Source organism: Pantherophis guttatus, chromosome 2 (assembly GCF_059756535.1).
Source record: "Pantherophis guttatus breed Tessera chromosome 2, ASM5975653v1, whole genome shotgun sequence".
In the NCBI taxonomy this organism is placed as follows: Eukaryota; Metazoa; Chordata; class Lepidosauria; order Squamata; family Colubridae; genus Pantherophis; species Pantherophis guttatus.
In genome coordinates this window covers 236,619,199-236,631,888 of record NC_142064.1, presented here as the reverse complement: position 1 = coordinate 236,631,888, position 12,690 = coordinate 236,619,199, and the positions used below count along the sequence as shown (strand labels likewise).

At 42.5% G+C, this 12,690-nt stretch overlaps 2 protein-coding genes across 3 annotated transcripts in view; one reads left to right on the top strand and one right to left on the bottom strand.

Moving 5' to 3' along the window:
- Positions 1–2,265, bottom strand: part of SHQ1 (SHQ1, H/ACA ribonucleoprotein assembly factor) — a 77,293-nt gene extending 75,028 nt beyond the window's left edge. Inside the window, exon 1 of one of the 2 annotated variants that reach the window (XM_034440563.3) lies at positions 1,859–2,265. The gene's annotated coding sequence lies outside the window, so the exon portion shown is untranslated. The remainder of the gene's footprint in view (positions 1–1,858) is intronic. The other variant, XM_034440564.3, reaches the window with a different exon arrangement.
- The window catches only part of GXYLT2 (glucoside xylosyltransferase 2), a 29,444-nt gene continuing 18,915 nt past the window's right edge, over positions 2,162–12,690 (top strand). Inside the window, exon 1 of the mRNA XM_034440558.3 lies at positions 2,162–3,521. Coding sequence (XP_034296449.2) covers positions 3,223–3,521 — 299 coding nt within the window. The 5' untranslated portion in view covers positions 2,162–3,222. The remainder of the gene's footprint in view (positions 3,522–12,690) is intronic.

Sequence of the window (12,690 nt, the reverse complement as noted above, 5' to 3'; positions counted from 1 at the left end):
GTAAGTGCATTATAGGTAGTCCTCGACTTACAACCATAATGGAGCCCAACATTTCTGTTGCTAAGCAAGACAGTTAAGTGAGTTCTGCCCCATTTTACAACCTTTCTTGCCACAGTTGTTAAGTGGAATCATTGCAGTTATTAAATTTCTAACATGGTTGTTAAGTGAATGTGGCTTTCCCATTGACTTTGCTTGCCAGAAGGTTGAAAAATGTGATCACAGGATCCTGGGACATTGCAACTGTCCTAAATATGAGCCAACTGCCAGGCATCTGAATTTTGATCATGTGACCATGGGGATGCTGCAGCAGTCATGTAAAAAAGTGTCAGTCACTTTTTTCAGTGCTGTTGTAACTTTGAACGTCACTAAACAAATGGTTGTAAGTGGAAGACTACCAGTAATGAGGAATTTCACAAGATTATACTTGTTTTTAATACTTGGAAAGAAGTGCTGCCCTTTTGCCAAAAGACTATGTCTGGTTGCTGCCGTCCTTGCTATTTCTGGATAGTAGTAGGCAAGGATGAGGCTCACTCATCCTTGGCCTGGTTCACCCTGCACCACTCTTGCTAACTGGACTGACAAATCACGGTGGAGGTCTGGAGTGAAGCAAGGATGAGATATTTTGTGGGAGAGGAAATGAATCCTTGAGCATCCATCAATCACTTCCACTTATCCAACATTAAAACTGTAAGAACACAATTACTTGCTGGCCTATTCAGCCATCAGTTCAATTTATGCTTAAGCACTTTTCTGCAAGTCCCTCCCCCCCCCTTTTTTTTAAGAGCCAATTTGGTGTAGTGGTTAAGACATCAGGCTAGAAATTGGGAGATCAAGAGTAAAGTTTTGCTTTAGGCACAAAGCCATCTGGATGACCGTCTCGATTTCTCTCAGCCCTAGGTAAAAGGCAAATGGCAAATCACTTTTGGGGATTAAAAAAAAACTTGCCACAAAAACTGCAGAGATTTTTGTCCAGTCAGTCTCCAAGAATCAGACCGGAGTGAAGGTTAGAAAAAAAAATACCAATACCTGCCAGCTGATAGGCTGCCTATATCCTTAGTCAACAAAAAAATGACCCTTATTACTTTTGCCTATTTACATATACATATGTGGCTTCCATGCCTTTTTGAGCAGACCTTTGCTCAACCTGGCAACTAAAAAAGACGTTGAGACTCTAGAAAGAGTGCAGAGAAGAGCAACCAAGATAGAATTGGGTATGTCTAGTTTAATGAGAAGGAGTAGGGATGACATGATGACAGTGTTTTCAGGGGCTGCCACAAAGAAGAGGGAGTCAAGCTATTCTCCAAAGCACCTTGAGGGCAGGACAAGAAGCAATGGGTGGAAACTAATCAAAGAGAGGAGCAATTTAGAACTAAGGAGAAATTTCCTGACAGAACAATTAATCAGTGGAACAACTTGCCTCCAGAAGTTGTGAATTCTCCAACACTGGAAGTTTTTAAGAAGAGATTGGACAACCATTTGTCTGAAAGGGTATTGGGTTTCCTGCCTAAGCAGGGGGTTGGACTAGAAGACCTCCAAGGTCCCTTCCAACTCTGTTATTCTATTCCACTTTCAAATATGCTGGAGTTCAATCCTATGATTCCCAACATAGCCAATGGTTGCGGATGATGAGCTCTGTAGCCGAACACCTTATAGGCAGACAGTTAATATATGGAAACTCTGAGCTGCACCCACTCCCCCTTACATTTGGGATGAAAATGACAGACGAACGCTATTAATTGCTCCTTTCTCTACGGGCTGCCCAGCCTTTCACTTCTGCGGTAATTCCTTCATCTACACGCTGAGCAATTAAAGGTAAGGAAGCAGGAGTGCCACTAATGAACCCCTCGCCAACACTCACCGCCCATGGAACCTTCAGACACTTCCACGCTCAGCTACCCACGTTTTCACGATTTCTTTCTCCGCCTCCAGCCTTTTCGAGTCTCTGACGGCGACCAGGCTCCCTTACAGGCTGCCGCCGACCGCCAATCCAATTGCTCTTCCGCAATAGGAAACCGTAAAGTGTATAGGAAGGCGGGCTCTTGTGTGTGTGTGTGGGGGGGGGGGCGGATGAAATATCATTGGAAGAGCTCATCCAATCAGAAGTGGTCGAGGTAGCAAGAAAGTGATACGGATGCTGGAAAAGAAAAAAGCCGAAGGACCCAAGACAGCCGAGGAGCCACGTGACAGATGCCAGGGCGGGAGGAATGCCGGAGTTCTCGTTCTGCGCGTGCGCTGCATCTGAGCTCGCGCGGCTTTTCTTTGGTTCTGGTCGTACGAAGAGGAAAAAAAATGCGGGGAAACCGGATTATTTTTGACTCGCTTTGTGACCGACTGTTATTAGCCATTCTACCAAAACGCGTGGAACGATGTAGGCCATATTGACTTACTGTATTAACGCCATCTCGCTAACGGCATTTAAATAATAGAACCTAAACTGGACAAAACACGGTTAAACAATCCTTAACGAATGAAGAGGAATCTACCTGTCTCAGGATAATGTTGCAGAAGGATCCAATCTGCATCGGTCACCGGCACCAGAGGTTTAGTCTTCCGAGCTTTCGGATTCCGAAAGCTCGGAAGACTAAACTTCTTGGTCTCGGTGACCCACCCAGATTGGATCCTAAACGACCCTTATCTGGGAGGGTTTTTCCTTGCACAGGGGATTTGAAGCAGTTAAAAAGAGTAGCATTGCCCTCGCACGTCGTTTCGGCCAAATCCGCTGAATGACAGCTCCTTAAACGACGCCGAGACTTTTTAAAGAGCAAAATAGGTTTATACCTTAAAAAGAATTCAAGCACTGATAATCTTTTTAACAAAAGCGTGAGAAAACGAGAGAGGCTGCGCTGCAGACCGCCACGTGCACGCTGCCTGGCATAATAAAAAAGGAAAGAAAAACCCGTGCCTGGTTACAGTACAGAGAGCTATATAGGTTGACTCGCTCTCAGCCCCGCCGCTTTTGTAGCCGAGGTGGTTTTCTGAACTTTACGGTAAGGGTCTTCCTCCTGGCCCCTCCCCGCTTGGCCGCTGAACGGCGGGGCCCAATGTGGCACTGCGCGCCGCCAACTCCCTCCTTTGAGCCCGGACGCTTCGGGCGCCGAGAGATCGAGCGAGCGAGCGAGCGGCTTTAAAATGTCAAAGCTGGATCCAATCTGCCAGCGCGGGAGCGAGAGGATGAGGGGGACGTCTCTTCGCCGGGGCTGAGGCAGCCTTGCCTGCCGGACGATGAGGGTCTCTTGCAAAGTGGTGGCCCTGGCGCTCTGCCTGGCGCTCCTGCTGCTCCTCTACCTCTTGGTGGCCAACGCCGACGAGCCGCCTTTGCCAGCGGCGGGAGAGAGCCCCTCGGGGCCCCTGGCCGCCGGGAACGACGTCGCTCCGCCGCTCCAGACTCGCTTCAGACCCGTCCAGGCGGCGGAGCCAGAGAAAGAAAAAGCGGTTCTGGTTTCCAAGCGGGAGCCACGTCCCCACCGAAAGGCAGGCAAACGCAGCGCGGGTCGATCCAGAGGGAAGTCGACGAGCCTTCGGTAAAGCTTTCCGAGTCAGTCGATCCCTTTCTTGCGTGTTGAGCCTCGGTGGATCGTGTCTTGATACAAAATGGGTCGGTCAGTCGCGATTTGGGAGAGGTGGGGCCTCATCCTTCTATCGGCTCCTAGGGTGGGAACCGGGTTTCTCCGAGAGGTACGCCCTGAGCCACGCTGGTAAACTCCTTGGTTTTTTTTTGTTTTTTTTTTGCTTTGTGAGGAGGGGGGAAAAAAGTCATTGAAACTTTATCCGATTGCGGTTGGAATTCTTATTTGAGGGATTTTACTCCAAGATGCAGATTGGTGCCTTCCGTATACTTTCAAACATATGAAAGATGCATGGCACAAGTATGTTCACACGGATGCTAAGCCGGCATGCAGCTTGCCATTTAGTAGGGTAGAGTCCAACAACCATGTTTAATGTGTCATTTAATAATCAGGCTGTGGTGTGGGAAATGTAAATTTGTATGCATAATTTGTAAAGCTGTTGATTGTATACAATGATGTTAGAACTATGAGAGAGAGTGTATGTGTGTGTGTATACACACACTGAAAGGCCACATCTCTCTCTTTTTCTGGAACATACATATATTGCTCAGAAACGTAATGTTTTGTGAGGTGGACTCACAGCTGTATACAGGATGTTAAGCAGCCTTTAAAGATCCACTCAATCCCAATATAGTCTCTAGTTTTAAACCCATTGACTGGTAGGTGGGAAGAAAAATCAGTTGCCCAAAATGATTTCCTGAAAATGTTTCTGTATCAGCAACTGAAGTCGTCCATGCTTAATCCTTTGTTTCTGGAATGTTTATACTGTTCTCTGCTTACTATTGTTTCACTCTTAATGGTTTTCCTCTATAGAGATAACAAAGTTTTGAATTATTTGGAAAAGATGACATGCATTGGCTTCCTGTCCTGTATATCTGTTCCAATTAAATGCTTATAGTAATGTTCTTAACTGCTAGTTTACATATTGCTGAAAGCTATGTGGGAATTTGTCAGCAGTTCCACATTGGAGTTTTCTTGTGCCTACTCATTTGGAAAAAGAAATAAAGAACCATGGCTTAACACAATATTCGAACTAATAGAAAGGCAGTTTGGTCAAATGATTAAGGCACCAGGCTAGAAATTAGGAGACTGAATTCTAGTCCTTAGATGTGAAAGCCAGTGGGTCAGTCACTCTGTTAGCCCAGTTCACCTCACAGAGTTGCTTTTGTGGGGAAAGAAGAGGAAGGAGGAGTATTATGTATGTTCACTGCCTTCAATTATTTATAAAAAACAATAAAGGCAGGATATAAATAAAATTAATAATGTCCCTATCCCAGGTCCTTGGGAAGGACTTGACAGGAGGATAAAAATGCCAAATCCAGTTTAAACATCTGGGTGACTGCAACAAACCATAATATTAAAAACTGACACTTAAGTTCTAAATTTTATCAGATGCATGGAGGTTGAACTGGAAAAAGGGAAGAGAAGAGCAATAGATATGATGAGAAGCTTGGATGTTAAATCTTCGGGACAGTTGAAAGGACGAGGTGTTTAGCTTAAAGAAAAGAAGGCTAAAGAGAAGCATTATAGCAATTTTTCAAAAACCTGAAGGACTTTGGCAGGGAGGAGGGTGTAGATTTATTCTCTGTAGTCTTAGCATAAAGCAAAGACCAGTTAGTGAGATGCAAGCTCAAAATAAGGAGTAATTTTTGACTATGAGATCTATGGAGCAGTGGGATAGGTGCATCCTGGAGTCATCCTGAATGCTCCATCATTGGAGTTTTTTAGAAAAAGGTTGTGTCAGGGTAATGACTTAAGAGCTGACCAGCTGCTGCAATGATATAATACTGGGAATGAGTCAGCAAGGTTTTTGGGCTAATATCACTTTAAGAGCCTGTAATAAGAAGAGGCCCTGTTGGGGCGTATCTCCCTCCGTGTGTGCTGCCCTGCTGTTTGTTTGAGGTCTGACTAAAGTATGTGTATGTATATATTCTTTGTAGATAAAACCATTATTTAAATACCCGTTTACTGTATTTGCTCCTGGATTGTCTCACAGTCACACTGTACGCATTTTGACAGGTTGGTAGGCATTTCTCCAGGAAGATGTGAGGATTCCTGCAGTGGGTGGACTCAACCACCACGGTTCCACCTAACAATGGTTTGAATCAGGATGTTGGTGCCAAAGCAATTTTTTAATTTTTTTAATTTTATTTAGTTATTAAATTTGTATGCCACCCATCTCACTATCAAGTGACTCTGGGCAGTTTTGAGTACCATAAATAACAAAACAAATACAAGATTAAAACATTAAAAGTTAAAACATTAAAGCTAATATTAAAGTAAATAAAAAGAAGCAATGCATATTTGGGTGGAAGTGGGACCTTCTACCAATCTACTAGCCACCTCTAAAACTCCCCCTATCAGAGTCCCAAGCCAGTTTGCCAAGCCAGATTTTCGGCCTCTTTTGGAAGGTCAAGAGGGTGGGGGCAGATCTTACCTTGGGGGTCATGATATTCCAAAAGACAGGAGCCACGGCAGAAAAGGCTCTTCTGACCCCCGTCAACCACAATTCTTTGGCCAATGGGATCTAGAGCATGCCCCTTCTCCCAGAGTGAATGGGGTGGCCCAAGCCTATTGGGCTGAGACCTATGCCACAAAGGGCTCTAAAGGAAATAACCAACACCTTGAATTAAACCTGGAAGCAAACTGGGTAAAGCAATAACTTATTTTCCCCATGGAAATAATGCTAACTAAAAAAATTGCCATTAGTTTATCCAGCTTAAAAGTCCACTTTTTTTCATCCAAATGTGGAGTGAAACTCACTTTTATGGTATAAAAGATCAGTCTTAAAAAGCAGCTCTTGATTTGTTCATTCTAAATGATTACCACTGATTACCAAATGTCACGACAGGTGTGTGGCTTTACTGATGCTCGTATGATAATAGGAGGTTGAATAATTAACCAAACAGTCAACATGCCTTTAATTTAGACATTAATTATAGCTTTTTATATAATGGCAATTAGAAAAACATACTGCAATTTATAAGCCTGTTATGCTACTTAAGAAAAATAGGGTAAGAATAAAATTGCTAGAAAATAATAGGCTTTTAATTTGGTAAAGTACAAATAATTGCTGCATGCTTTCTCTGGGTTGAAATAAATTGCTCTCTCACCCCCTTTCTAAATTAGGGTGACCTCATCTATCAAACAAAACCAGTCTGCCTTTGATTCATGGTTGCACAGAAATGTTCCGAATGAAAGAATGCTCCATTTTCTGAGATCTTATTCTTTATTCTATTAAAGCTCCAGGTTCCTAACTAGCCTTGTATCCGATTGAGAAGAAAGAATGTTTACTGTGACCACTAGTGAATCATGGATGGAATTCAAATGGCTGCATTAAAGCAGGATCATTTTCTGTTAACTGCTGTGCCTCCTGAAGTCATTTTTCTTCAGAGCATATCTTAGATGATCAAGAACATTTCAGCCAATAGCAAATGAATACATTACTGTTGGGAGAAAAAAAAAAACTCTGGCAGAAAGGACAAGTAAGGCTCTAACCTTACACTATAGTTAAGCTGACTTGAGGGTGGTGGAGGAGAAAGATATAGTGGAAGCCCTTTACGTGTGAAAAGATCAAGGCTCTGTTTGCTTCAGCTAAGCTGGTGGAGATGGTTTCCCCTTCCCTTCTTCTCAGTCACTGAACTTTCCTACTGTGCTCCCATCCAGCGCTCACCAGTTCTGATCCTGCTCAACTTTTTTGAACTGAGCCCAAATAAACTAGATGCTCTCTTACAGAGTTGGGCTTCACATAATGTAACAACCGATTCGCCTAGTGCAGAACCGAAAATGTTAGTGCACGCTTTGCTCGTGCATACACCTTGCGCGAGGCTTCAAACACACGGCGATTTCATGCATGTGGCTTCCATCACAATTTCTCAGGCAGCTGCGGTGAGTAGAGCGGGTGAGGCGCGGAAATCAGCTGGCCTGCGTGGGCAGGGCGAGCAAGCCAGAGTGAGATATATAGGACGGGATAGCACCAGGATGGGTGGGCGAGCTTAGCCGGTAGGCGGAATTACCGGTACGGGCGAACTGGCCTGAACCGGCAGCAGCCCACCTCTGCTCTCATATGAACACAGAACTTCTACCTTGCATGAACAGAACGTTAACTATGCCTCTGTCATCAGAAAGATATTGAAAAAAATGGCAGGGATTCGGCAGCATATCTGCTGGTCGAGCAGTTAAAACAAAGACAAAGTACGAGTGGGATAGAAGGACAAGACACTACCTTTTGCTTGCTAAATATAGCAGAACTGGGGTGTGGTGTCTGTCACAAAACTGGTGTGAGGGAAAGTTGAATAGAATAGAAAGGAAAAAGCAATGTAATTAAGAATCACTACTTTCAATGGAGGGCATTCCATATGCCACAATGGAATGTAACCTATGATGCAAATCAGCACTGGGTTTTAGCAATTCCAACTCAAAAGGTTTACAGCCTTTAAAGTTCAGAAGGGAACTTCAGAAGAAAGACACTTTGCTTAAAATAATCTGTTTACTGCACGCATGTGGGAATGCATAGCAGTATTCTCTTCATAGAACATTAATAGCCAGCTGAACATGGAGCATCTGTTGTTACCTTATTCAGGGATTTTGTGCTTTGAAGAAGCAATGTGCATACAGGAGATCTGTAATCTTTCCCTGTTGTAGGCTGAGATGGGTGGTGTACAGCAGTGGATTTCACATTATGTTACTACCGGTTCGCCGTGCACGTGAGTGTCTGGTTCGCTCACGTGCCAGCCTTCCGCGCATGCGCCCAGCCTTCCATGCATGCGCCTGGCCTCAAAAACGTGCCTAAATAGGATGGCATAGAGCCGGGTTGGGCGCCCCCCCCCTGCGATTTCTGCTACTGGTTCGGGTGAACTGGTCCAAACCAGCTGAATACCACCTCTGGTGGTGTAGCGTATAGCACTCTTATACAGTCTTATCGCTCTTCCTTGCATAAAGGTAGTCATCGATTTAAAACTGGTCAAAATTACAATATATCTCCCAAAAAGTATTTAAGATCTAGTTCTGGTGTTATAATGCATCGTCTCAGAGTCACATGACTGCATTTCAGGCACTTGGCAACCAGAGTGCATTTATGGCCATTTGTAGTGCCCCATGGTCACACAACTGTGATTTAATGACTTTTTTCTGATAACCAATGTTTACTTCTGGTTTTTGGCCAAAACACCCCATAGTGAACAATGGGTTCACTCAGCAATTGCAGCATTCACTTACCAACTGCAGATTCATTTAATAATGGTGATTCACTTAACAATGATCACAAAAAGTGATCGTAAAATTGCTTTATAACCACCACAACTTACAATCATAATGGATAGGCTCCATTATGATTATAAGTCAAGGACTACCTTTATTGGAGAATTGCTTTGCTAATCTTGCACTGAAAAATGAATATAAATAAGGGAGGATCTTTTAAGGGAGAAGAATAAGAATTGATCTCTTAAAGTTTATTTTATCTGTTTTGTTTCCTGAAACTTACAATATTGCCTACAATGCCTAAATTGTTCTCTAGTGTTAGCCCTCTATCATTTTGTGTATAGACATTTTTAACCCCAAATTATTTGGAGAACAGCCATTTTTGCCTAATTTTCCACCAATTGAAATAATACCAAGAAAAATCCAGTATTTATTTCTATTTCATATGCAGGTTAAATATGCATATGTAATAATAAGCAGCCCATATTATGGCAGCTCGGAACATTAAACATCTACTGTGTTAATCATAGATCAACATAGATTACAAACTTGGATGATGAAAAAGAAGTTGCTAATCATTGCGTTCTGCCTTTCCTTGAAATTTCTGTGACTTTGCTTTACAAATTAACTGAGTCACCAGATTCTGACTGATAACATTCTTGGCTTTCTCAGGTCATTCATTTTCTGCAATTGTTATAATTGATAACAATTGTTCAAAGAAATATGCAAACAGTACTATTCAAAATCTTTCAGAGTTTTAATGTTTTTTCATATTAAAGGACATTGGTATGTAGATGTAATTCCCTGCTGTGAATTACACAGATACAGAATCACGTCACAGTTTCTTTCTAAGCTGCTGGCAGTATCCCTTTTGAATTAAAATGTTTGGTCAAGTTCTTTATTGGCACTTGTTATTGGCCCCTTCAAACTTGTCCTTGTCCTGGCTCAAGGGTTCTTCAGAGAAATCAACAAAGTAATTAAACTGACTGTCTTAATTCCAATCTAGTCCAAGTTTACGGATAATATACCATGTTTCCTGCTAGTCATTGAAGTTCCATGGCAAAAATAGGGACAGTTTAGGTTGAAGTAAATGGCCAATATTTACGGGTAGATAAACAAAATTTTAAGTCAAGACATGGAAAAATTTGATAGTTTATGGTTGCATTGCATTTTTTTTTTTTTGCATAATCTATGAATCATTCCTTTGAAAGTTTTCATGTCTGAGGTGATGAAATATTTCACATTTGATCTTCAGCAGTTTGTTTACATACTGTATGCAAGTTATTCCTTGATGTTTTACTTATAAAGACATTAAATTTAATGGCACAGTTCTGGTAATTAGTTATAATTACTATCGATTTCATGGATGGACCTTAAAGCCATAGTTTTTTTCTACTGGATTTTAGAGCTGATCCTGTTATAAAGGTTTTGAAAACTTTTTGTTTTCAAATCAAATGAGCATCTTAATTACCAGAGAAATATGGAACCAGCATTAAAAAATTAGAAAGAGTTAATGTTTGACAAAGTAGAAAATCAATCAATGGTTCTAAGGCTAGAGAGAATTATCAGCATTTCTCAGCTGTCTCTGAAACTATCAAAAGATTGGTGAAACGTTGATTATTTTGTAAAGGTAGGAGGGGAAAGCCTGTGATTTACTCCTTTGTGCTGTTATAAAGGCTAACAGCAGTGTAATATTGGTGGACAACGATTTGCACATAGTATGTTCAAATTTCAGGGCATGCTTAGTGACAGTAAATGTAGTACAATACCCTCACTGTGCTGCTTAGAGCATCAGCTCAGCTCTGGGTAATTAGCGGCCTTAAAAGATTTTGGCTTTTTGCTGGTATTAACTGACTCAGTGTGGTATGTTTTCAAGGCACTTTGCCTATAAAATTTCTCACATCTGCTTTAAATTGGACTCTACATTTTGTTGCATAATCACCTTGGAAGATATCTAAAATTTCACTCCAATCTAGTTGAATTTTAGTTGTTCAGGCTGAGAATACTTACTGCTGTCTTCTGTGCAACCTTTCCTTTAAATCCTTGCCCACTGAGGCTACTAGGTAATTGCAGCTTGACAGATCACATTTATTAGAATGTTGATCATTTTGAAATATGGGTGCTCTTGAGCTAAAAAAAAATTAGCTAGTTAACTATTTTCATTTCCTAAACCAGGGGTGTCAAACTCAAGGCCTGGGGGCCGGATTTGGCTTATGGGATGCTTAGATCTGGCCCATGGGACTGCCCTGGAAACAGCTAAGGACTGGCCTGCAGTGCCTCTGCCAGTGAAAACGGAGCTTGTTGCAGCCGAAAACGGAGCTCAGGAGCCTGTTTTCTCTGGCAGAGCACTCGGGCCACCACAGGCACCCCTGACATGAGTGATGTTGAGCTGGTCACACCCACCCTGGCCACACCCACTCCACCCACCCACCCCGAGGTCAAACACAACCCTGATGCACCCCTCAATGAAATCGAGTTTGACACCCCTGCCCTAAACTGTCATTTTCTCTTCAGTGTTGGATCCAAGTTAGCAAGTCAAGAAGACAGAATGCTGGAAACAGGAGAACATTCTTCTTCCTTACCCAGAATCTCCTCATCTTCTCTAATGAACCTCAGCATGGCCAGGCGTGCTTCCACTCTTCCACTTTATTTTCTAGCAGCACAATGAGTTTGCCCTTGGTGCAGATGTAGGAGGGATCCACCTAAAGCAGGAACACAAGCATGGTACCTTTTCTACATATCGCCAGATAAGACTTATCCACTTCCACGAATCCCCCAAAGATTGTGCAGCTCCAGCCAGCTTCTCTCTTCACACATTCTCTTGTATAGTCACTAATGAAAAAGGACCAATAATTATCAGATGAAATTCAATTTCTCTGTTGCTTGCAGTGTCCTGCTTACTTACCAGAAACCCTACTGTGCAAATTATCTCAGCATATTAGTAGCTAGGGCTCCTGAAGAAGAAATGCTTTCATTTGATAGTTGTATTGTATACCTCTTGTACCTAGGATTTGTAATAACCTGATACTTTACTTAAAAGTCTAAAAGTTTCACATTTAAAGAAATCATTTGAGGAAATAATGGGTTTGATAACAATATACAAATAATTGGCTATTAAGTTGCTGCTTAATATTAGGCCTACCTGCAATACATCTCAGCTTTTCCACAATCGGTGAATGAGGAAGCATTCTTTGTGTGACTCATACTTTGTGTGACTCAGTCCTAGTTGAATTAAGATGGGGTGTTCCTGTCTCATAAACATCCTTCTGGGGTTTGGTGTGGCAGCCGCCGCAAGCTAGAACATGAGATGTTTGCTGCAATCCCTGATGACTTTTAGAAGCTGGAAGATATCTGAGTGGGTGCCAGAAATAGGTATGAGAACTGCTGCTGTTGTACCTTCCTTCGGTGCAGAATAGCAACCCTTGAGAGTTTTGATCTTACTATAGTAATGGCAATCATAGGCACAGTGACTCAGTGGCTTGACGCTGGAGTTGGTCTCAGCTTTGGTGGTTCGAGCCCAAGCACTGCATAGCAGAGTGAACTCTTGTCCTCCGCTTCAGGTCCTGTCTATCTCAACAGTTCAAAAGCATGTTCTATATAAGTAGATAGATAGGTACCACTTCGGTCGGGAGGCAAGCTGGTGCTCTGTGCAGATAGTCAGATTTCTGATGGCTCTGAACCTTCCCAGTTGTGCTGCCCAATTGTGAGGCAACTCCTGGATGGAGGGTCCTTGGGTGATGCTGCAAGAAGAGCTGCATGTATTTCTCTTTGATGTGAAGCCAGTTTGCCTTCCTGTAGCACACCTTGGAGAGCACACAAACGTTTCCTATAACAGGGATGGTACCTTGACTTGTCAAACTACTACTCTGCAATAGGATTGTGGTCTCCTGGCTACTGTAACAATGCCCTACGGTAATAATAATAG